The sequence below is a fragment of the Caenorhabditis remanei genome, chromosome V (assembly GCF_010183535.1).
Source record: "Caenorhabditis remanei strain PX506 chromosome V, whole genome shotgun sequence".
Taxonomy (NCBI): Eukaryota; Metazoa; Nematoda; class Chromadorea; order Rhabditida; family Rhabditidae; genus Caenorhabditis; species Caenorhabditis remanei.
Window position 1 is genome coordinate 9,401,295 of NC_071332.1, and position 24,918 is coordinate 9,426,212.

At 38.5% G+C, this 24,918-nt stretch overlaps 8 protein-coding genes across 8 annotated transcripts; 1 reads left to right on the plus strand and 7 right to left on the minus strand.

The window, feature by feature from the left end:
- Positions 1-1,511: 1,511 nt before the first annotated feature.
- On the minus strand, positions 1,512-2,470 carry GCK72_018495 (uncharacterized protein; the record flags this gene model as incomplete). The annotated part of the gene is made up of 5 exons (XM_053732584.1): positions 1,512-1,646; positions 1,691-1,902; positions 1,950-2,173; positions 2,225-2,385; positions 2,432-2,470. 5 exons carry the CDS (start codon positions 2,468-2,470, stop codon positions 1,512-1,514), a joined length of 771 nt encoding a protein of 256 aa, XP_053581497.1.
- A 743-nt stretch (positions 2,471-3,213) lies between these two features.
- Positions 3,214-4,416, plus strand: GCK72_018496 (uncharacterized protein; the record flags this gene model as incomplete). Its single annotated transcript, XM_053732585.1, has 2 exons — positions 3,214-3,438; positions 3,484-4,416. The coding sequence occupies 2 exons, from the start codon at positions 3,214-3,216 to the stop codon at positions 4,414-4,416; spliced, it is 1,158 nt and encodes a 385-aa protein (XP_053581498.1).
- Positions 4,417-5,411: 995 nt separating this feature from the next.
- On the minus strand, positions 5,412-6,614 carry GCK72_018497 (uncharacterized protein; the record flags this gene model as incomplete). The annotated part of the gene is made up of 2 exons (XM_003114067.2): positions 5,412-6,344; positions 6,390-6,614. 2 exons carry the CDS (start codon positions 6,612-6,614, stop codon positions 5,412-5,414), a joined length of 1,158 nt encoding a protein of 385 aa, XP_003114115.2.
- Positions 6,615-11,577: 4,963 nt separating this feature from the next.
- On the minus strand, positions 11,578-12,386 carry GCK72_018498 (uncharacterized protein; the record flags this gene model as incomplete). Its single annotated transcript, XM_053732586.1, has 2 exons — positions 11,578-12,189; positions 12,255-12,386. The coding sequence occupies 2 exons, from the start codon at positions 12,384-12,386 to the stop codon at positions 11,578-11,580; spliced, it is 744 nt and encodes a 247-aa protein (XP_053581499.1).
- Positions 12,387-12,959: 573 nt separating this feature from the next.
- On the minus strand, positions 12,960-14,159 carry GCK72_018499 (uncharacterized protein; the record flags this gene model as incomplete). Its single annotated transcript, XM_003114010.2, has 2 exons — positions 12,960-13,889; positions 13,935-14,159. 2 exons carry the CDS (start codon positions 14,157-14,159, stop codon positions 12,960-12,962), a joined length of 1,155 nt encoding a protein of 384 aa, XP_003114058.2.
- A 974-nt stretch (positions 14,160-15,133) lies between these two features.
- GCK72_018500 (uncharacterized protein) lies at positions 15,134-15,887 on the minus strand (the record flags this gene model as incomplete). Its single annotated transcript, XM_003114382.2, has 4 exons — positions 15,134-15,355; positions 15,402-15,527; positions 15,578-15,733; positions 15,780-15,887. 4 exons carry the CDS (start codon positions 15,885-15,887, stop codon positions 15,134-15,136), a joined length of 612 nt encoding a protein of 203 aa, XP_003114430.2.
- A 1,885-nt stretch (positions 15,888-17,772) lies between these two features.
- Positions 17,773-19,081, minus strand: GCK72_018501 (uncharacterized protein; the record flags this gene model as incomplete). Its single annotated transcript, XM_003114087.2, has 6 exons — positions 17,773-17,896; positions 17,945-18,044; positions 18,089-18,203; positions 18,507-18,632; positions 18,682-18,837; positions 18,983-19,081. The coding sequence occupies 6 exons, from the start codon at positions 19,079-19,081 to the stop codon at positions 17,773-17,775; spliced, it is 720 nt and encodes a 239-aa protein (XP_003114135.2).
- Positions 19,082-20,370: 1,289 nt separating this feature from the next.
- Positions 20,371-24,166, minus strand: GCK72_018502 (uncharacterized protein; the record flags this gene model as incomplete). The annotated part of the gene is made up of 11 exons (XM_053732587.1): positions 20,371-20,577; positions 20,622-20,747; positions 20,794-20,949; positions 20,996-21,085; positions 21,774-21,881; positions 22,423-22,739; positions 22,791-22,916; positions 22,960-23,478; positions 23,526-23,726; positions 23,772-23,967; positions 24,011-24,166. The coding sequence occupies 11 exons, from the start codon at positions 24,164-24,166 to the stop codon at positions 20,371-20,373; spliced, it is 2,202 nt and encodes a 733-aa protein (XP_053581500.1).
- Positions 24,167-24,918: the final 752 nt, after the last annotated feature.

Consider the following 24,918-nt stretch of genomic DNA (forward strand, 5'->3'; position numbering starts at 1 on the left):
AATGCAAAAGCTTTGATTCACTAAATTTTTGTGAGGAGGTTCTGCTCTGATGCTCACAGTGAGATATGTGTGTTGAGGCATATTTTGATCAGTAGAAACCGGTGATCACGGAAAAATGTGAGACATCTACAGCTCGTTACGAAAAACAACAGACCTCTTCAGACCTTACCCAGATTTTTTTTCTGATGAGAAAAAAGCAAAGTGTCATCTCAAAGCCACATCTTCAAACTTCATTTGAAATAATGAGAATCGAGAGAAGTGCTGAGGAACAACTGATAACATGCAATGATCAAAGAAACATTCCAATCATAATGTTTTCAATACTTCCTCAGACACTTATCTAGGTAAGTTCGTTACATGTACTCAAAAAATTAAATTTGCTAGTACCTCGTCAAAGTCAAAGATCCGTGTTAAGTGGTGTTTTGAGATTTTATCTAACACTTGAAGCAACTGGTTAGACGTGTGACATTGGGGATTGATACGCAAACACTCATGTTGTATCCATGAAAAAACCGTGAGAACTCTGTGATAAAAATATCAGAAAACATAGTGGACTAGGGAAACAACGTTCACTATTCGGGAGAATGTCTGGGAAAAAGCAGACGCCTACTGCCCTATTGTTAACTACGAAATGGTAACCGTTTCGGTGATCAGAAGACATCTCTTGAGCCACCTAGACATGTACAATTAGATGAATCAATGTTTTTTGGAATGATTTTGAAGAAATGATTCAATAGACAGTCATATGGCATGCCTACTGGGTACTGATAATTATCGTGCTGAATTTCAAAACAAGATTTGCCATGGAACAAGATCGACTTAAACATGAATAGATCTCTTTCTGGTTTTAGAACACGAACTCCTGTACATTGTAGTGTTAAACAGACATGATTCCAATTCGAATTAGTTATTTCCATCTTCACATCTTATGAAATTTCATTACAAAACTGATTAATGACAGCCTGCAATTGACCTTTCTCTAGTCAATTCGCCATGACAACAAGTCGAAAGTCAGAGCACAACACCATTATATCTTTGTTGTTCAATCATTCTTAAAGAATGAAAATTCACGATCTCTGATACAGAAATATATTGGAATTTTAATGAAAAGGTGTGTGCGGAATCCGGACACATTTTGAGAAACTCGCACTCAGGATTAGTTTCTCTGCGATGAATTAGAACATTTCTAATTAAAACGGGTAAATTCTCAATTTTAACCAATTCGAAAGAGCCTCGATTTGAGTTCTGATATTTTTCTATTTTTGACTTATTCGGTTATTTTGGGGGTCAATTGATGATATTAGTGCACACGATTATTTCATCTTCCGGAATATAAAAAACAACTCAAAAATCAATAAAAAATATATCTTTATATCGGGGTTTTTGATTTCACATTGCTCACAACAACCACCGACAAACCATCTGTAACAATTTTCTTGCGGATTTCGGAATTGAAAATTATCGTGAATAATCTGCAAAAAAGGTTCAACCTGTGTTTCTAATCTTAAAAGTTACCCATCAAAAGTGTGGACTGAGCACCAAAGAATCGAAGAAAAAATGAATGCGTAATCAAGATCTGGAATGAAGCGTGGTCCCCATGTGAAGCTGCAGACAATAGTCAACACAAATAAAGTTTGACTTATGGACTGAAAATGCACTATTGACGTGAATATCGTTTTATGAACTGTACCTGTTTTAATAAATTCAACTCTTTCGAATTTCTCTCAGCTCCTGCTCGTATTTTAATAACTTTTGAAATAGCAAGAAAATCCAAAACAGTGCTAGTGATCGTCAATGTGAATACTTGATAAAAATCTCCAAAGTTGCCATAGAACTTGCAAATTTCTTCTTCTGAATACCGAAATGCACGAAGCTCCGGGTTGTAGTAGTTTTCACATCCTACTGAAATTCAAAGAAATTTAGATCACTCAATGGGCAAAAAAACTCACGAATTTGAAAAAATAGTGTAATTACGGAGAAGGAAGTTAAATAAATTCCAAGAGCAATACACTTTGTGAATCCAATACTAAACATTTTGTTATAGAAAACTGGTTTGTAAACTGCCAAAAATCGGTTAAGAGAGATGAAAAAGTGGAAACAAGTAGATGCATCATAACAGATCATGAGAATGTATCCACAGACATGAGACCAATTTGTAAGGAATTGGTTTTGGCTATAAAATCAGTGAACTTATTTTATTTCCTCATCATAAATATAAACTTACAATAGAACCATTGGAGTTGCATAGAAAAGATAAAGAGTTGAAAATATACCATCTGCAGTGGCGAGTCCAACTGTTAAAATAGCAAATGGTTTTTGTAATTTAGTAACTTTTATAATTGTTATCACAATAGTCCAATTAACAACAAACCCGAATAGTGAGCACTGAAACAATTATTTATCAAATCGGAAACTGTTTCCAGAAACTCACCACAAACATCAGAATAGCTACAACGACTTCTGAAATCATTCTGAATAAGGAAACACGTGGAAGTAGTCTAGACCGAGTGGTTTTTTGAACGCTTTCAGATATTTCCTGTTGAATAACTAACACTTCTTCTGCTTTCCTTGATCGGGTGGAGCCGTCAACACCTGTCGTTTTTGAGTCTTAATTATGTTTTCCTTACTAAAGACAAATATTTCAATTGACAACTCACTGAATGACAAATATCGAAAATTGCATTACATTCAGAACTTTATTCCTCAAACCAAACGTAGGAGTGCACTTGCCTAGTTTTCTAATTTTCATCATATTTGTTTGACGAATGAGCTTGCTGGGATAGCTCTAACGAAATCTATGACAAAGCTTTTTAAAAAGAGTTATGACGAACCCAAAAGCCAGACTCGTAAGTGATATCTGATAATCACCGGAAATAGACACCCATGTCTTATTTGTTTCTATCGAGAACCGGTTGCCAGCTGTTAACCTCTGCGCGAACAAGGTCATGGAGCAAACTCAAACAAGACATGCGTATTTGAGAATGCCGATTGCGCAACACTACGATTTATTCTTGCGTGAGCCAGAAGTTTTTTGGTTTCTCGCTTGTATGAAACGAACGCTTTTGCCGCAAGAGGGTGAGTATTTGAGATGAGATGAGTCTTTGGAGAAGAATTAGCAAGAACCGGTTTACTGAGCAGCTGGGGAAGTAGTATAAAAGCGTAGCAGTGAGCAGTTTTCTCATCCGATTCTCTCGGTTTCGAATCATTACTAAAATGCGCTTTACTTCACTTGCTGTTGCCTTCCTTGCATGTGCCCTAGTGGTATCTGGAAGTGTAATCCGTGAAAAGAGACAGTGTGGATGTGCTCAGCCACAGCAGAGCCAGTGCTCGTGCCAACAAGTTCAACAGACTCAGTCTTGCTCTTGCCAATCTGCTCCAGTCCAACAACAAGCTCCATCCTGCTCTTGCGCTCAACCACAACAAACCCAAACTGTTCAGGTAATTTGCTCTCTCAAGATTCAGGATTTCAAAAGTTTCATTTAGGTCCAAGCTACTCAATGCGCCCCAGCCTGTCAACAGAGCTGCCAACAACAGTGCCAATCTGCCACATCGGTGTCTCAGTGCCAGCCACAATGCCAGCAACAGTGTCAATCACAATGTACTCCAATGTACAATCCACCAACTACCACCACCACTACTACCCAAGCTCCAGTTGCCCAATACCAACAATGTCAACCAATGTGCCAACAACAGTGCCAATCTACCTGTGTTCAACAACAGCAACCAGTTGCTCAGTGTCAACCACAATGCCAACAGCAATGCAACGTCGCCTGTGACGCCCCATCCACCACCACCCAGGCTCCACAAGTTATCCAAATCCAACTTGAAATCCAACAGGCTGAAGCTCAATGCCAGCCACAATGCCAGCAACAATGCCAATCATCATGCGTTCAACAACAACAACAGCCAGCTAACCAGTGCGATTCTGCCTGCAACTCCCAGTGCTCGAACATCTGCCAGCAAACCGCCCAAGCTACCCAACAAGTTGTCTACAACACCAACCAGAACACCCAAATGTATGACCCATACAACAACCAAGGATCATCCAACTGCGCTCCAGCTTGCCAACCAGCTTGTGACAACTCTTGCACTTCCCAACAGGCTCAACCAATGTACCAACCATACGACACCACCACTGAAGCCCCAGCTCAAGTTATCCAAATTGTTCTCCAGACCTCTGTTGCCCAATCTGCTCAATGTGCTCCACAATGTGAACAGTCCTGCCAGCAGCAATGTGTCCAACAACAACAGCCAGCTGCCCAATGCCAGACTGCCTGCCAGTCTTCATGCTCAAACTCCTGCCAAGCTGCTCAACCAGCCACCCAGGCCTGCCAACAGTCTCCACAGAACAACTCCTGCTCCTGCCAAGCTAACTACACTCCATGTGGAAATGGGCAGTGCTGTCGCAGAAAGTAATTTAATTTGTCTTTAATTTGACATTTTTGTATATACCGAAACCATTCAGTTTCAATAAATTCCTTTGACTTCAACTACTGTTTTGTTTGGACAAACCCAGAGTTAAAGGTCTGAATCAGTTTTCAATAACGTTATTTGGTTTTCTGCGCCACTCGAGAGAATCGAGAGAAATTGGGTTTTATATTTATGGAAATGAAAAAAAAAACCGACATCCTGACAGCGGAACTTAGAGACTATTAAGACATTTGACTGAAGCAAGTCCAATTCAAAAATTTACAGTAAGAAAGCAAAGAATTAAAATCTAGTGCACATCTGTTGAAACAACATTTATCTTCAAAAATAAGGCTCAACAATCGATATCAGCGACGTCGACTTCGTTTGTTGATAAGGCTTTTGCAAAGTTAATATAAACTCGAGAGCTCCTCCTACCTAGACTGTTTCAGTTTTTTTTATCTCTTTTCGATTTCTATTTACCTTGTTTACTTCTTCGGCGATTGGTCGTTTCCCCATGTGTGCGTGAAGAGCCTCTCGCCGAAAACCTTTTTTTACAGCTAACACAGCTGATAAGATTAAATAAACATAACTATGAGTCATTCATCACATATTGGCTGGATATCGGTTGCAGTCTGAATAGTTTCTCACTCTGTTCGGTTCAATCAAACCTCGTTTTGTAAATTATGAATAGAATAGATCCCAGGAAGTTCCATATTTCAAAAACCGTTCTAAATTTGAAGAATTGGTTAGAGTAAATTTTGAGAAAAAAAAAACTTAACTTTGGAGGCGATCTAAATGATAACAATTTCCTACGTGAAACCGCCAATTTCAGGCATTAGACTTTCTTGATGTCCCAGATGTGCAATGCATTTTTCAGCACTCAAACGTTATTCACATTCAGTGTTGTCAGACCAAATAAAAAAACTTAAAAAATCAAAGGAATTCATTGAAACTGAATGGTTTCGGTATATACAAAAATGTCAAATTAAAGACAAATTAAATTACTTTCTGCGACAGCACTGTCCATTTCCACATGGAGAGTAGTTAGCTTGACAGGAGCAGGAGTTGTTCTGTGGAGACTGTTGGCAGGCCTGGGTGGCTGGTTGAGCAGCTTGGCAGGAGTTTGAGCATGAAGACTGGCAGGCAGTCTGGCATTGGGCAGCTGGCTGTTGTTGTTGGACACATTGCTGCTGGCAGGACTGTTCACATTGTGGAGCACATTGAGCAGATTGGGCAACAGAGGTTTGGAGAACAATTTGGATAACTTGAGCTGGGGCTTCAGTGGTGGTGTCGTATGGTTGGTACATTGGTTGAGCCTGTTGGGAAGTGCAAGAGTTGTCACAAGCTGGTTGGCAAGCTGGAGCGCAGTTGGATGATCCTTGGTTGTTGTATGGGTCATACATTTGGGTGTTCTGGTTGGTGTTGTAGACAACTTGTTGGGTAGCTTGGGCGGTTTGCTGACAGATGTTCGAGCACTGGGAGTTGCAGGCAGAATCGCACTGGTTAGCTGGCTGTTGTTGTTGTTGAACGCATGATGATTGGCATTGTTGCTGGCATTGTGGCTGGCATTGAGCTTCAGCCTGTTGGATTTCAAGTTGGATTTGGATAACTTGTGGAGCCTGGGTGGTGGTGGATGGGGCGTCACAGGCGACGTTGCATTGCTGTTGGCATTGTGGTTGACACTGAGCAACTGGTTGCTGTTGTTGAACACAGGTAGATTGGCACTGTTGTTGGCACATTGGTTGACATTGTTGGTATTGGACAACTGGAGCTTGGGTGGTCGTGGTGGTGGTAGTTGGTGGATTGTACATTGGAGTACATTGTGATTGACACTGTTGCTGGCATTGTGGCTGGCACTGAGACACCGATGGGGCATATTGGCACTGTTGTTGGCAGCTCTGTTGACAGGCTGGGGCGCATTGAGTAGCTTGGACCTAAATGAAACTTTTGAAATCCTGAATCTTGAGAGAGCAAATTACCTGAACAGTTTGGGTTTGTTGTGGTTGAGCGCAAGAGCAGGATGGAGCTTGTTGTTGGACTGGAGCAGATTGGCAAGAGCAAGACTGAGTCTGTTGAACTTGTTGGCACGAGCACTGGCTCTGCTGTGGCTGAGCACATCCACACTGTCTCTTTTCACGGATTACACTTCCAGATACCACTAGGGCACATGCAAGGAAGGCAACAGCAAGTGAAGTAAAGCGCATTTTAGTAATGATTCGAAACCGAGAGAGTCGGATGAGAAAACTGCTCTCTGCTACGCTTTTATAGTGATCAACAGAGTTTTCCCTCCCTCTACCAGACCTGTAACTTCTTGATTTCCGCTCTTCCGCTTATTCCTTTTCTCTCTCCGCGTCTATGTCTCACGCCGGGCAAACTGTTTCTCAAAGAAAAAAGCGTTCAAATGGTGAGACAAGCTGTAGAAAAAGTGCAGTGAGCACTAGAATAAACTCGGAATGCTTTATTCAAATACGACAGGATTGTGAGAAATACGTGGAAACCAGTAAGTTGCGAACTTGAAACTTTATTATAGGAAACATTTAATTCGAGAAGATTTTCTTAGGTTCGAGTGTTCCAGACATAGGATGAAGGGTCCAGCGAGTTTGACTTGGCAAATATATTCCTTCGGATTTCATGATTGAAGATAAATGTCAATACTCTGTAAATGAAAGATGAAAATTGTATCCGACACTTTTCAAATACCCATCAGAAGCATGTAGAGTGAGCCATCCAAGAGAAGTAACTATACATCCGTAATCCGGATTTTTGATAAAACTAGAAAAAGTAAAAAAGAAGAGACATACGTTGAACAATAAATAAAGAGCTTGAGCCATTGCCTGTTTTAAATATCCCATATCCGTTTTTGCGGTATTCGTCGTTGCAACATTTTTGTTTCTCTTAAAAACTTCAAATTTTGTTGTTCACTATCTGACTCACATTATGAATAATCTGTCGTAGTTTCATCATACTTATTACATCGAAGAATATGTTGATCGCAGAGAGAATAAATATATTATTCACACTACAAATTTGATTATATGTAGAACAGATTGGTGTTTCTAAATTCTTCACACTGAGAGTGTGATACTCGAAATCATATTCAAGGCCACAATCTGAGAAACAGGATTGTTACAATTATAGATTACAATAATTACCATAAATAGAAAAGGTAATGTTGAATAGAAAAGAGGTCACTACAAAAATCAGAATTATTATTTTAGTAACGTTTGCACTGTAAAAATGTGATTCCAAGTTTTCAGTTCATATTCTAAAACATTCAAATTCACCTGAAATAATTTCTGTAAATGATAGGGAATGAAACTGCAAGGAATCTATTTAGAGTGATCCCAGAATGAGAGAATGTCGCTGACAGAAAACAAGTCATTAACATAAATCCAAAGATTGCTGACAGATAAGAATTTTCCATGAATTGCATTTCTCTGAAAATTTGGCTCACTTATAAAAATATCATCTGACTTACAGTATAGTCATTGGAGTTACGTAAATAAGGAATAAAAAAGAGAGTAATCCATCGAATATTGCCAAACCGATAATCAGTATATAAAATGGGTTTTCCTGCTTTTTCATTATCAATACAATTCGAATTAGAATTAGATTACTGAAAATTCCAATGAGAGAAACCTGAAATTCTACGATCTGGAGATTGGACGAAAAGCGTTGAAACTTACCAAACCAATGAAAAAACCGGTGATTAGAATACTCAACATTTGTGAAACGTCGAGAGAAATATTTCTAACGGCGTCAAATATCAGACGAAATCATGTTTTTTTCCACTTGTTTTTTTAATTCTGAATTCTCACGAAGAAAGAAAGAAAACTCTTAATTACTGAAAAACAGAAAACTTAGGGTTCTTAGATCTGATTGGATTTCTTACTTGTTTTCATAGGATTTTTTGATAGAACTTTCAGATTCATGTGTGGGACAAGCTGAAATTTTTTTTTATTTTTTATTTTATTTATTGACTGGAATATAAATCATGAATATTAAACAGGAGACCAGATCATGCCTCTCACGAGGCTATAGACCTGGTAGGAGGGCGAAATAAGGGGAAAGCAAGATATTAAGTCCGAAAGAATGGGGAAAAATGGGGAACGAGAATTAATTGACAGGAGGTGAGAAGATATGAGTGAAATGGATGAAATAACCGAAAAGGGGGAGAGGGGGCAAGGTAAAGAGCAAATTCACAGGGGGGAGATCATAGTCTATTAATTGAATTATTGAGCAGGGAGACAAATTTACCGGGGGGGAGGAAGTCATGGGTATTACATATGATAGAATTCCATATGGGAATAGTAGTAGTGAAGAAGTCACTAACGTCAGGCCTAACACAAATTAAAGTCATGGGTCGTCTAGCCGAATTGGACAGTCTGACATACGATTGGATATTTGGAAAATACGCTGCGCCGCATATAAATTTATAAAGTAAGATTAATTGTGATTTAAGTCTGCGATGGCGGGCTGAGTAAATATCGAGAATTTCGAGACGGTCGAGGTAAGAAGAATAAGGAATGTTGCATCGTTGTAGAACTTTTCTAGTGAATAATCTGAGTGGTTTTTCAAGTTTTTGAGATAGAATGCCAGAAGGTGTAGGAGAGTAAACAACAGAGCAATATTCAAGTAAGGGCAGAACATAGGTGTTGAAAAGATGTCTGTAGAGTGATATAGATCTAGACTTGAAGGCTTTCAGCAGTTGATTACAACGGAGTAAAGCTAACGAGGATAATTTGGAAATGTGAAGGTCGAATTTGAGATCTGAGTCGGTTAATAGACCCAGATCCCGTACTACTGTAGATTCGGAGATGGGGATGGAGTCTACATGAAATGGGTGACGAGAGTTTTCGGGACCTAGCCTAAGAAGAGAGGTTTTGGTGTGGGCTAGCGGGAGAGCGTTGGCGGAGGCCCATTTGGATACTAGGTTTATACCGTGTTGGAGGAGAACTGGGTCGTGGGAATACAGTTTAATATCATCAGCAAAAGCGGCAAAATGAATGTTTGGTGGGAGTGTCAGGAGTAGGTCGTTTATGTATATTAGGAATAATAGGGGACCTGATACAGTTCCTTGCGGAACACCCGAGGGAATAGGATAAATTTTATTGTCTAGGGATCCGTTAACCATGACTGAGAAGGTGCGCTCTTTGAGAAAAGCTTCGAACCAGGAGATGTAAGGGTTTGACAGACCAAAGTTTGCAAGTTTTTTGAGCAAAATAGTGTGATCTACCTTATCAAATGCTTTCCTGAAGTCAAAGAAAACAACGTCTAGAGAATGGTGAGTTTTCAGGATTCTTTTATAGTTTGCGGTGGAGTAGACCAGAGAACTAGGGCAGGAACGGCGAGAAAGAAATCCGTGCTGGTGGATGGAGAATCGGTGACCTAGGTCCGTTCTAATTTGACGGCAAAGAATTCTTTCAAAAATGCGGGCGAATGGATCGGTGAGCGTAATGGGGCGATAGTTTTGCGGGGATGAGGGGTTCCCTTTTTTGAAAACTGGGATGATAGTCCCATGTTTCCAAGCGCTGGGGACAACAGAGGACTCGAGGGATTCGGAATAAATAATGGAGAGAGGTAGGGCAAGGCTGGTGGCGCAGTTTTTGATTACAAAGTAATTGGCTAGGTGAAGGGAGAACCCACATTTTGGAGGAATTTTGGAGATGACTTGCTCAATTACCCAAGGGGAAAAAGTGTCTCTGGAAGACTGCGGGTGGGCGGAAGAAGAGGGGTTATTGGGAACCGAGGAAGGTGGAGTGTGTGGGCTAGTGTTGTAGTTGGAGAGGAATTCGGCAGCAAATATGGACGCTTTGGAGGAATCTGAAGTAATGAGGTCTGAGCCAATAGCAAGATGGGGAATTGTAGACCTGCATTTGAGCCGTTTATTAATTAAAGCAAGCGCTGTTCTACTGTGGATGGTGGATAATATATGTTTTTCCCGGCGGAATACTTGTTTTTTGATGTCATGCTGAATTTTTTTTAAGCGAGTTTGAAATTTACGCATTAAATCGGGCGCGGGAGTGGGTGACTTAAGGGCTTTGGAGTAGGAGGAGCGAACACGCTTGAGCTGTCTGGCTAGATTAGATGGACCACGGTGTTTGGTGGGAAGTATAGTGGGGGTGTGGGATAGAATTAAACTAGAAAGAATGGAGATGAATTTATCGTACTTATCAGAAGGGGATGGGAGGGTACTAAAAACTATGTCCCAGTCGGTAGAGGCAAGCGCTGCGTTTAAGGCACTAAAGTTACATTTTCGGAAGTTTAGGCGGTTGGTGGGTTTATGCGCTTGGAGAGTGCCGATAGTATTAGTATTAACATACGGCGGGCTGAAAACACAGTGGATAGATAGATGATCGGAATTCAGGAGAGGTGGGATTCTTTCAAGTTTGTAGATAGGAACGTCAGGAGAAGAGATGATGAGGTCCAGGATATTCGAGGAGGTTGCACCGAGTCTAGTGGGAAAAGTGATGTGTTGGGTAAGCCCACGCGAATTCAGAAAACTTTGGAACTTATGGAGAGAAGGAGGGTTAAGTCCCCATGAGATTTCGGGAAAATTGAAGTCTCCCATGAGGAGACAAGAGTCAAGGGGGAGAACTACGTTGAGATGATTCATGAGAGCTTCTGATTCAGAGACATGAATGTCTGGAGGTCTATAGACAGTGCAAAGGGTAAAAGGAGCAAATTTGCCAGAAAAGGAGTCAGAAGGAGCAATCATGCAAACTAGTATTTCGGATTTGTGGAGGGGGTAGTGGAATGAATTATTGATTTCTATTGGTGATACGGTAATGATGCTTTTGGAGAGTAAGGCGACACCACCCCCTCTAGACTTATGATGGACGGTAGGATCTCGGTCAAACCTTGTGATGTTTATATCAGGAGAAGAAAAAAGAGATGAAGGTACTGATTGATCAAGAAAGGTTTCAGTAAGTATTAGAAGGTGGTGTTCAGAAGATCGAAAGAAATCAATAATTAGGGAAATTTTGGAAAGGCTGGCGATGCTGCGTACGTTAGAGAGAACTATGTCGATTCGTATGTCAGACTGGTCAATGTGGCTAGCCGGAGAAGAAGAAGAAAGGTCGGGAATATTAGAAGGAGGAAGTGGTAAATAAGAATTAGAGTCAGAAGCTAGAAGAGAAGGAAATTGGCAAGAGGGTTGACAGGCGATTAGAGAAAAGGGCGAGGATTTTTGTTGAGTTTATACTCAATATCGACCATGATGAACTTGGATGATTTTTCCTTCAAGTTGTTGTCGTATACAAACTTGCGAGACTCGTACAATTTCTTCAGTTCCTCTCTCGTAAGATCTCTCCTAGCTCTTGGTCGGCTCTGGATAGAAGAGAGTGACGGATCCGCGTTCTTGGCTTTGAAAAATCCATTCAGAAATTTGTCTCTATCAGAATTCGATGCAAACTGCAACTTGAGAGGCCGGCATGCAGTTTTAGACGGATGGCGGTGGGCTTGAGATGGAGAGGGCAGTCCGTGCTTTGTGCTGAATGTTGAGAAGAATTCCAAGTCACGTTTCTCTTGTTCTGGATCGTCTTTTGAGTCCGGGAATCTCTCGATGACGGCGCGAGTCGCTTTGTCCAGCATTTTGGCTGCTTCTTGCGCAATGGAAAGAGTAGAGAGTTGCTTTGGCAGGTTTTTAGCAGAGATTTCGGCGTAACTTGTTGGACGGCTCTCATCGCCATTCGGGGAGGAAAAAGAGAAGACGTCGTTGTTAGAGTGGCAGAAGACAGGTTCCCCAATAGTCGGGGGTCCTGTGCCATAGGGCAAGCACTAGAAAGACGTTCACTTACTTTAGTGGAGCAGGTTTCCATGAGGCAGGCTTGAAGTTCGTTGACTTGACGAGTCAACTTGAGGACATGGTCATAAAGGGCACGATAGTCCTCGTAGGCAACAAATTTGGGTGGGGCGTCATTCGAGTCCGTTTCAGTGAGAGCCCGTTTGACACGGGGTCCCCTACCATTCAGCATGATCAAATTCGGAATAGATATTTGGCAGCGAATATAGAATTGAGGTTCAGAATATAGATATAGTATAGGGTCAGAATATAATCCGAAAAAAATCAATACCAGAGGATAGGGAGGGAGGGTGCACTAGACGAGGACACACGTTGAACTCCAACTACCGTAAACTCTCTAATAGAGCGGTCGACCGGTCTATTTTTCGGAGGACTTTTTTTTCAAATCGATTTCCTCCGATGAAAATGATTGTTTAATTCTGTTCAGCACATTATTTGCCAATTCACACATTTTTTCACTCAAAGGATGAATTAAAAACTCGGAACAAAGTTAGGTGGAACGTTCGATTATAGGAACCGCTTTATTATAGAGTTCACGGAAAATCAAGATCCAACAAACAACACAGAAGATGTGAGAGAACTAAATTATATAATTTTTCCAGAAACATCAAAAAATATTGCTATAAGGACCATATTTAATGATGCTATATTGAAATAAGACATTATAAAAAACAAACTCAAAGGAATTTATTGAAACTGAATGGTTTCGGTATATACAAAAATGTCAAATTAAAGACAAATTAAATTACTTTCTGCGACAGCACTGCCCATTTCCACATGGAGTGTAGTTAGCTTGGCAGGAGCAGGAGTTGTTCTGTGGAGACTGTTGGCAGGCCTGGGTGGCTGGTTGAGCAGCTTGGCAGGAGTTTGAGCATGAAGACTGGCAGGCAGTCTGGCATTGGGCAGCTGGCTGTTGTTGTTGGACACATTGCTGCTGGCAGGACTGTTCACATTGTGGAGCACATTGAGCAGATTGGGCAACAGAGGTTTGGAGAACAATTTGGATGACTTGGGCTGGGGCTTCAGTGGTGGTGTCGTATGGTTGGTACATTGGTTGAGCCTGTTGGGAAGTGCAAGAGTTGTCACAAGCTGGTTGGCAAGCTGGAGCGCAGTTGGATGATCCTTGATTGTTGTATGGGTCATACATTTGGGTGTTCTGGTTGGTGTTGTAGACAACTTGTTGGGTAGCTTGGGCGGTTTGCTGACAGATGTTCGAGCACTGGGAGTTGCAGGCAGAATCGCACTGGTTAGCTGGCTGTTGTTGTTGAACGCATGATGATTGGCATTGTTGCTGGCATTGTGGCTGGCATTGAGCTTGAGCTTGTTGGATTTCAAGTTGGATTTGGATAACTTGTGGAGCCTGGGTGGTGGTGGATGGGGAGTCACAGGCGACGTTGCATTGCTGTTGGCATTGTGGTTGACACTGAGAAACTGGTTGTTGTTGTTGAACACAGGTAGATTGGCACTGTTGTTGGCACATTGGTTGACATTGTTGGTATTGGGCAACTGGAGCTTGGGTAGTAGTGGTGGTGGTAGTTGGTGGATTGTACATTGGAGTACATTGTGATTGACACTGTTGCTGGCATTGTGGCTGGCACTGAGACACCGATGGAGCAGATTGACATTGTTGTTGGCAGCTCTGTTGACAGGCTGGGGCGCATTGAGTAGCTTGGATCTAAATGAAACTTTTGAAATCCTGAATCTTGAGAGAGCAAAATACCTGAACAGTTTGAGTTTGTTGTGGTTGAGCGCAAGAGCAGGATGGAGCTTGTTGTTGGACTGGAGCAGATTGGCAAGAGCAAGACTGAGTCTGTTGAACTTGTTGGCACGAGCACTGGCTCTGCTGTGGCTGAGCACATCCACACTGTCTCTTTTCACGGATTACACTTCCAGATACCACTAGGGCACATGCAAGGAAGGCAACGGCAAGTGAAGTGAAGCGCATTTTAGTAATGGTTCGAAACCGAGAAAATCGGATGATAAGAAAGTTTCCAAGCTCTATTTTATACTAAATTGTCGTCTTATGTTCTCTAATGTCTTCCGCACTCTTTCCGCGCCAGCGCGAGTAAACATTCCTTTGCAAAAAAAGAAACGTTCAACTGGTGCAGAGCATAATGGAAAAACTTTTAAAACACTTGAGTAAACGAGAATGAGTCTGGCATGGAATGCGATTTTCGCAGTTTCCGTCAATAGTGGTGTCATTGTCTGCGAGTGGAAAGTTATTTGATGCAAATATTTATAGCGATGAGTGAAATGATTGATCATTGTGCTTGGATCATGCAATGTTCTCGTGCAACGAGTTCAATTAGTAGCGAAGAAACGGGAATTTTCACAGTTTAGAATGTTCATTTAGATATTTCCTTAAATTTTGCACAAATCAGAAGTTGAATCATAAATTATTTTTCCATGGCCATAGTAGAGCTCAAAGGAACTAATCTTGAAGTGTGTCTAGACGGATTTCTCCGACAAATCACTTTGAGAATCTGATTTCGAACACCTCTGAAATTATATCTGTCTATATTCAGATTCAGGGAAGTCAAACCTATTGGTAGCAATGAGAAGAACTGAGTTGAGATGAGAGAACAAGATCCATATGCAGTTCAGAGATGCCAAAGTGATATTAGTCATTTTGAACCAGGATTCTGAAGGAAAAACAAGCTTACGTTATGGATGGCTCGCACTGTTTCAATTTATTTGTATTATTCACATAAAACGTATCGTATCTCTATCCGACAGAGCAACAACAAAAAACTAAAAGTTTTCCCACACCTGCGTTATGCCAAAAAGTGATTAGAATAGCCATGTAAGTCGTGAGAATCGTTGCCTGGATAAGAATTCCGACTTCCGCGCGAGGAGATGACGATAGCGTTTGTGAGACACTTCTTTTCTGTAATTGTGTTTTTTATAAATAAAGAATAGTTAAAGACTCGCCTTGTAGGTGCTATAAATAATTAAAATATAAGAACAGAAACTCAGAACGAGAGTAGGAAAACATAGAACAAGTTCTAGTTCTGCGAAGACACTTGCAAATTTCACTTCCATGTCGTAGGACCAATTCGGGCCAGTCAATTGGAAATTCTGAGTAATGCAACCGATAGCCCACACCAGGAAGATATAAATTGATCCAATGGCTAAAGCGATCTGAAATTTCGTTTGAAGTTCAAAAGATGGGTAAATGAAAACGAACAATCATCCAAATTGTCCATTTCGTTGCTTTGAGTTTGAAGAAGGCTATTCCAATTCTTGTGCTGGCGAGAACTGCCATAATGACAAAAGTAGCAAGCCATAGAGTGTTTGCAGTACATCCCACTATCTAGAAAAGAAAGAATTCTATAAATTATTTGTGAGAAACGCTTTGCTCACTCTAACAAAGAAATCGACCTTTGTCGTAAAAATCGGAAAAATTAGGAAGAGTCCAGTAAGAAAATGGCAAAATGCCTGAGACACATCACAGTAATTCATCAGGTTAATCAACTTGTACGATATATTTTCACGAAGATCCTTTCTTGAATGAAGGGCCTGAAAAACATTACGCATGACAGCATCAAGAAGACTATAAACTTACATGAATTATCAAAATATAGATAGGGAAAACAATAATTGTAAGAACTGTATAGACAACTCCGATAACAAGGAGTTCTCGATCAGGATTGAAAACAGAACTTGGGGACATTTTTTTCGTATGTATATTGGAAGAAGGCAATATATACCAACTGAATGAATTTGTTGCCAAGACTAGCACATTGTGTCTGAAATCAAAAGAATATGGGAAAAAACGAGAAGAAAAAAGAAGAAAAGTCACACAAAAGAGTACTGGGAACATTCTGGACTTTGCACGGAAAGATCGGATCAAAACGAAGAAATCTGTCAGCGTAAGTCATGTGGAAAGTCAAAGAAACCCAGGGGTTTTCCATAATTCTACCACTTTTCTTAGAAGCGCAGCATCAAAAAGTTACTTTTTCAGCCGTCCAATATTAAAAGGGTCATCTCGAAAATCGAATTTTCTGTTGATTTGTATGAAATTTTTTCTCGGAAAACTTTTTAAATCGGTCGAAAATATTTTTTCTGTTGTTTTTAAATGATTTCTTCATAATTTCAGTGTTTCGAACCCCATAATCAAATGTTTTCCACCCAAATTCGAGATGAGTATCTCTTATCAGAGATCACGTTTCATTCAGAAACTTTCCGGTAAAGTAAATCAAGACATTCATGATAAAAATGAACAATGGATTTGCGATAATATTCGTTTTCTGTAAAGTTATACTCACGATTCTTGAACCCATTTGGACCGAATTTCCCTATTTTGAAAAATGGGTTTCAAGACGTGTCCGAACTTATTTTCATGTGTATTTTAACACTTTTCTGACATTTTTCAAGATCTTTCTTCAGTCTGATCCGATAGTTCATCGTTTTGACACAACTTTCGAAAAAAGGGAAATTTGGGCGAAATGATTTCCAGAACCGTGAGTAACTTCACAGAAAATTGATATTTTTGCAAATCCATTATTGGTTTTTATCCTGAATGTATTGATTTATTTTACCGAAAAGTTTCTGAATGAAACGTGATCTCTGATAAGAGATACACGTCTCGAAGTTGGGTGGAAAACATTTGATTATGGGGTTCGAAACACTGCAATTATAATGAAATCATTTGAAAAAAACAGCAAAAGAATCTTTCGATCGATTTAAATAGTTATCCGAGAAAATAATTTCATACAATCAAATGAAAATTCGATTTTCGAGGTGGTCGTATTAATATTGGACGGCTGAAAAGTGCCTTTGTGGTGGTGCGCTTCTAACTAGGGAAGGATCCCGAGTCAAGATGGAGTTACAGGTCAAGATATATATCACTAGAACCGAAATTTTGCGCTGATTTCAAATCTGTATTCGAATTGTGCTAAACGATCTCGTGAAAAAAGTTATTTGCGTTTTTGTGGCTTCTCAGTGCAAAAATGAGCATTTTCAGGCCTCTCAAAATTAACGGTTTCCTTGTTTTTTTCAAATTTTTTGTGTTATACGGATGAGTACGGATGTAAAGATGCTTTTTGTATAGTTTGATTTCAGAATTTATTTTCAGAAAAAATTTTGTGGAGTTTCTTAAATTTTCAAAAATGATCCATCTACAAAAACTGTGTCTGAAAATTTCCTAAAGCTCCGACACAAGCAATACAATCTACATGATTGGAAATACACGTACAACACAAAAAAAATTGAAAAAAATAAGAAAAACGTTAATTTTGGGAGTCTTGAAAATGCTCATTTTTGCACTGAGAAGCCACAAAAACGCAAATAACTTTTTTCACGAGATCGTTTAGCAAAAACAGAATACAGATTTGAAATCAGCGCAAAATTTCAGTTCTAGTGATATATATCTTGACCTGTAACTCCATCTTGACTCGGGATCCTTCCCTAGTAAGAAAGTGTTAGAATCATAAAAACATGGCCCTTGGGGTTTCTTTGTACCGATTCTAATTTAGGAGACTCAAGGTTACCAAGAAGATACTTTCGCTGTCTGATAAACTTAAGTTTCATAAAACCTTATTGAATAGTTCAGAACTTTATTTCATTGTAACAGTTGCACTGCTTCTAGTGAAAAGAATTTTGACTCCAGTAGTCGATGATGCAGCGACATTAAAATTCGGTTTAGTCGATCTAAGTGTCAAAAATTGCATTCTTATACTTCTGAAATCACAAAACTCAGAGTTATCAAAATAAAATAAACATATGTACCTATTAGTCACAATCAATAAAAAAGAATTGAGATGAGGAAACACAATCCATGAACCATTGAGACAAGCGAACGTAATATCAGTCATCTCAAACCATAACTCTGAAAGTAAAAACAGAAATCAATTTTCAAAAATGCAAACCTACCGGCATTATGCCAAAGAGCCATTAGTAGGCCCATATATGTTGTTAGAACACTTGCCTGAATAAGAATTGCAATTTCAGCTCGATGAGAGGAGTAACTTTGAGTTTGACGCTTTTTCTGAAAACGAGAAGGTAATGATAAATATCGAGAAGCCAACTGACGAGTATTATATTTCCTATGATGAGTAGATAAGAGATGAAACTAAAAAACAATATAGAAAAACAGAACCAAAGTTCTTGTACCGAAAGAAATGCACTAATTGGGACAGTCATATTATAAGACCAATTGACATTATCTAATTGAAAACAGGGGGTGATGCAACCTATCAGCCAGACAATAAACATGTACGAGCCACCAATAAATAGGATGAGCTGAAATTGCAGTATGTAGAAATACTTGAACTCTATTGGAAAAAAAAACCTTCATCCAAAACTTCCATTTGTTTGTATTGAGATGAAAAAAAGAGACGCCCAATCGAATCAATGCCAGAACAGCGATGATAACGAAACTCGAATTGAAGAGGCAATTATTTGTATATCCAACAATCTGAAACATTGAATATGAACAAAACAGAGTGATTGAACTTCCGACTAACTTTTACAAATGTTAGAACTTTCTGTGTGAACGTGGGAAATATTATGAACAGTCCAGTGAGAACATGAAGAAACGATTGAACGAGGTCACCAATATTCATTGTGTTGATAAGTTTATATGATACATTATCGTTAAGTTCTTTTGTAAAATATATTGTCTGAAATTTATATTTGCATTGAAGAGAAAATAAATCGTTAAATTTTAAAATTATAATCTTACAAAAAGAAAATTGAATCAACGTTATTAGAGGGACACTAGTTTCTATCGGTGAGATCAAACAGCGAACTTCTTTGTTAACTTACGTGGATAATTTGAATATATACAGGAAACGCAAGGAAAGCTATGAAACAATACACGATTCCGATTGTGAACTGTTGTAAATTTGGATTCGTTTCAAACATACTGTGATTAGATATTGACATCACGAATTCCCAAGAACTAATGCCAACTGGAACAAAGATATTTTGTTTTTGTCCCACGTAAGACAATCGAAAGAAAATTGGGTTTTGCAAGTTCCTAAAATGAAAGAAAGACAAAACAAGGTGCGAACTCGTAGAAAACTTGAAGAAGCCAAAAGAAAAGTTAGGCTTTCCCCAAAGAGTTAGGCTTTAAACAAATTGAATTTGGAACAATTTGGCTGGTAACTGATCGTTGGCACCGAATGGAGTTTGTGAATAATTGAATCGTTTTGTTAAAATTCAGAAAATGATGTGAAAGCTGAATTAAACAACAAGTTTAACCTTCAAATACAAAAAAAACAAATCCAAAAAGAGATTTATGTTCACTTCAAAAAATTCATCAGTATTTCAGCAGTGTGTAGACTCTGTTTTTGAGGAAGTTTCAATTTAATTTCAGTATTGTGAAAATAACAGTTCAGATAATATCAGCTTTCTCTTTTCTTGATGATAGTGTACTGATAGTTTGAAATCAATTCCGGGTAATAAGAAGAATTGCTCAAACAGTATTCCTAATCACAATAAAAGAAACGTGATCTCATTTCACTTCTCAACAGAACAAAGAAATAAGTATTCCGACTAGTAGTAAAGTTCCAATTTTCACGGCTCAATTTTGTTATTTACAAAGTAATGGTCAGATAGGCTGAGTATGAGAATATATATATATATATTTATTGAAATAAACAAAACGGTTCCAGTTTCGCGTAGCGAAGACGAAGGTATTCAACTAATGACAGTTGATATCTTCTTGTTGACGAGAACAGAATTTAGTGTCGTTGATCCACCAAATTTTGAAATCTTCCTGTTTGATTATCTACCGATCATTGACAAAAACTGATTACGAACGGTTCTGAAAATGGTTTTTTCTTGAAAAAAAAAACCTAAATGTTAAATTTTCTGTGTTTAATACTTAGATACTAACCGATTTGTGATAATCAGAAGAAACGCATTCAAATGAGGAAACAGAATCCATGAACCATTCAGTAAGGCCAATGTGATACATATCTGTTATTTCAAACCAATATTCTGAAGAAAACTTCTTTCTTTAAGGTGCATTTATTCCGAAAAAGCAACCTGCATTGTGCCAGAGAATCATTAGTCGCCATATAGGTAGTCAGAACCGTAGCCTGCGTCAGAATTCCAATTTCAGTTCTGAGAGAAGACGAGTTTTGAGATTGCCGCTTTTTATAATAGAACAATTTTTTTAAATACTGTAATGTTTAGTGACTAACTTTTTAAATGTTTCCGATGATGAGTATATAAGATGTGAAGCTGAGAACCAAAATTGGAAAACAAAAATAGAATTCTAATGGCGACAGAATATCGGTGTAGACAACTGTCATGTCATATGCCCAAGCGACACCGAAAAGTTCAAAATTGAGATTTATGCATCCGATTATCCATATTACAAAAATATAGAGACTTCCAAAAAACAATAGAATCTGAAAAGAGAGGGAGTAATTAAAGAATAAAAATAGTTTGTAACCTTCATCCAAAGTGCCCATTTGTTTGACTTGATCCGAAAAAATGTAATTCCGAGACGAGTTAAGGCCAGTATTGCAATGATAACAAAGCTTGACGTCCACAACGTATTAGCAGTATAGCCTATTATCTGGAATAATTTATATATAATTCTCGAAGAATTGTGTTAACCGTACTCTAACAATCGGATTGATTCTCTTCGTGAATATAGGGAAAATAATGAAAATTCCCGTTAAAATATGATTAACAGATTGTAAGAAATCACCGATGTTTAGAAAATTAATCAATTTATAAGATATGTTTTCATTGAGTTCTTTATTAACGTAGAGCGCCTGAATTGAATTATTATTATTTTGAGATTACCAATTCAGGTCTTACGTAGATGATGGGTATGTAAAATGGAAAGACCAAAAGAGCGACAATACTATAAATCAAACCAATAATAACCTGTTGATGATTTTCATTGATCTGGAAAATGCTATGATTGGAGACGCTCATGGGACAAATTCAGAAGAGTGTTATTGTCTGGAACTAATGAATTATTTCTGAGAGGAGCTGAAAAATTCACACGTTGGCAGTCTACAAGGAAACAGAGATATTTTGATGATCTTTGTGTTGTGACCAAGGCTGTCAAAATTGCTGCGTGCCAATTTTTAATATACGTGAAAAACATTGTGCTTTGATAATTTTAGATTTTTTGCAGAGGCTGAGCCACTCATTATCAACAGGAAATGCAGACGAACACCTCTTAAAAACAATTCGTTTGCTACTTTAAACCAATGAATACAAAACCGATTTGTAATATCCATGAGAATAACATCCCACTGTGCAAATAATATCCTGGAGATGTTGAATGATGTGAGAGTGGTTTCAGTCATTCAAACCAAGATTCCCGAAAAAGGAATGAAACCAAGTCACAACTGCATTTCAATAAAACACCTGCATTTTGACAAAGTGTCATAATAAACTTGATTTTCAAGCATCGTTTAATTCTCAATCATTTTCAATTTCAAGAAATCTTTATTTTCTTAATGAATGCCGTGCTTCGAACAGAAATAAATAGTTTTCTGATCACCATAAAAGAGAGGAAAGCAATAAATGAAAATGAAGAGACGATATCTTCAAATGCATCAATACAGAAGTATTAAATTATTACCATCTCTACACCGGGTAACCTGATTGTTTTATGAAGTCCTGGATTGGCAGCAGGAGCGAATTCGACCCACATGATGAAACGATCTTTCGAAATTTCTGGATTTTCCTTCTGGAGCATTTTCGCATTTCAAAAATAACTGAAAACCGAAAATTTTTCGTCAAGACACTATACCAGAGATCGCCTCAGATCGAAAAAAATATCACGCAAGGCATTTTCAATACTTTCCTCTGTCAATAGTGTCTTCTCTAATCGAACTGCTGCCTCACGGAGTAAACCTCAAAACAGGAAGATTTGTTAATATTTTCAAAGGAAAGATTTTCTATTTCAGAACATTGTTCGACCTACACACTCACCATGATCAGTGTTATGTGGTTGCTCAACAAACAGTGGAATGGCTACTGGACTTATGTTTTAGTTAATGTATCATTATTCTGAAGAAGGTATAAACAGTAACCGATTAAAAACTGAAATTTCTAGATTCTTGAAGTATAATCCACTTTAAAGTATTTGAAGAATATTATTTATTCTATCATGAATTACAAGTGTACAAATGATCAAAAACCCGAATGTAATGTCGAACCTAGTGTACGTTTCAGTTTTGTTTAACCTTTTTTACAATACGGAAACTTGAAAATAAAAGTTTTGTTACTTTCACAACTGAATACAATCCCAAGACAACTCCTAATAGTGACACAAAGATAGCATCAATACAATAATACTCGATAATTCCCATTCTTGCTCCAGGAAGTTCAAAAACGTTATGAAGTCCCGGATTGGCTGCAGCGTACTCCATCCATTGAACGAATCGTTCTTTCGGTTGTGCTGGTTTCTCCACTAACATTTTTTGTAGTCTCTTCGCGTTTTTTTGATATGATTTATCAAAAAGAATCGCTCTCAGTCCTTTTTCAATATTCTCTTCTGTCAGTTGTGCCTTGTTCAACATGTAGGTTGTCCCTCGAGCAACTCCTAAAAACGAATGATTGTTTTGATAAGGGAGTTTAATTCTATCACGTTTACCATTTAATGCGTTGTGTGGTTGATCAGCAAACAAAGGGATGGCTATAATTGGTTTTCCTGCATATGATGCCTCATTGAATGAGTTCAACCCAACATGAGAGATGAAACCGATGACACGTGGATCGTCTGAAACAACAATTCGATCATCACTTTGTGTTTATCAACTTACATAGAAGATCAGTCTGAGGTAGCCAATCCAGCAAAACAATGTTCTTGGCTTCCTCGAACATTTCCTCCTCTCCTGGTTGCACATCGTACTTCCACAGAAATGTGTACCCGGGGTACTTTTTGAAAACATTCAAAAAGTTCTTGACCGCATATCTCGGATACGCGCGTCCTGGAACTTGAGTTCCGAAACTGAAAATAATCGTTCCATTTCCTGATCTAAACAGCAATTTATCCAGTTTCTGGTCCACCGGATTTGGATTTCTCAAATTGATTCCTCCAATATACTGAATTCTGTGATGAAGAGGTCTTGGTTTTTCCATTACTTCATTAGAATTTATGAAAGTGATATCCACTTTTCTAACTGTTTCTTCGATATTGAAATCGTTTCCGTATCTTTTTCGAAACAAAAGTTCTTGTTCCTTTTTCAGAGTTGGAATTTGAATCAAATTGATGTACGTCCAACTGATTAAATTCCAGAATCTTCCATATAAAGTGGAGAGATCAAAAGTGTAGAACAGTGCTGGAATACTTTTAATAGTTCTTCTTGATTACTATACCCAAACTCACGAAGATTCTGAGAAGCAGCATTCGGAAGTCCAATTGTAACAGTTTGAATAGGCATAATCGGAACTGCATTAAATGTGGTAACTGATGGAATTCCAGTTTGTTTCAGAATTCCAACACCACAATAATCAAAAGTAGAAACTATTCCAATGTCGTACTTCCTGTACGATAAGAACTCATAAAGCTTCGGATCATTCAATGCAACTGGAAAAAAAGAAAATTCAAATCAGTTTTAAGATAATCTCCTACTTTCACAAAGATTATTTCCGATGAGAGTGTAAGGTCTAAACCCATTAATTGGAAATTCTCTTTCCTCAAACGTATTCGTCAGATGATGCATTTTGTTCCAGTCACTCCCATTTTTGAATCCAAAAACAAAGAACCTCTCAGCTTTACTTTTCCCTTGACCGGTGACTTGATCATTCATTCGAGCTATTATGACATCCTGAAATGTACACATTTTTACCTAAACTTAGATCTGAACTCACCACAGTATGTCCTTTATCCACGAGACTATCCACCAAAGAATCACTGAAATCCAGATGACTCTTCCCAATTGCATTGATGTAAAACACAACATTCATAGCACTCGCTGCACTCAGTAACACCATTAAAACCATCGTCACCAACATTGTTTGCCTCATGATTGCTGCTGAAGATTCATCAAAACATTCAAATTTATAGTAATAAGGGAGAACCGTACAATACAAACTACGCGGCTGTCTAGATGGCGTGTTATCAACGAAAATACATTAACGGTGGGGGATTCACGTGAAGGGGAGTGATCGGAGAGAGGAATCACTGTAGTTTGTGGAATATTAATCATTCTGGAGATCAAATATTTTGCAGTGAACTAATAAGAAAGAGAAGAAGGGACAAGTGTTCACTAAACAGATCACGCTTCTCAACGCACTTACAAATTTAAATATAAAAAATGAGACAACTCTGTAATTTCGAAAACTCAACCAACAACAAGCAGGGAAACAAAAATATAATTGAGCTCTCTTATCGTACTGGTCACGACGTATAGTGGTTGATAAGATGTCACGGGCCATTAACTTATCAGTGGCTCTTTTTTGTCATTACAATAAAATAAAGAAGATGGAATTTGGACTCGGTGTTAGTTGTTCGGTTTTGCCAAATTCTGTTTTCTTGTATTCAGATTTGTGCTCAGCAAACTTCTCAACTTCATCATATTTCTGACTGCTACGTTCCACGTCATTCCGACTTTTCTTGATTTTTAATCTGTGCTTATCAGCTGTGAAGAGCTTCCGTCAAATGTTCTCACACTTCTTTTTGGTCTTTAGCCAATCGCCGACACTTTTTTGAAGAGTGTGAACAAATAGAACCCACGCGAGAAGAACGCTTTGAATAATAGGGGCAGCACTTTTTTATT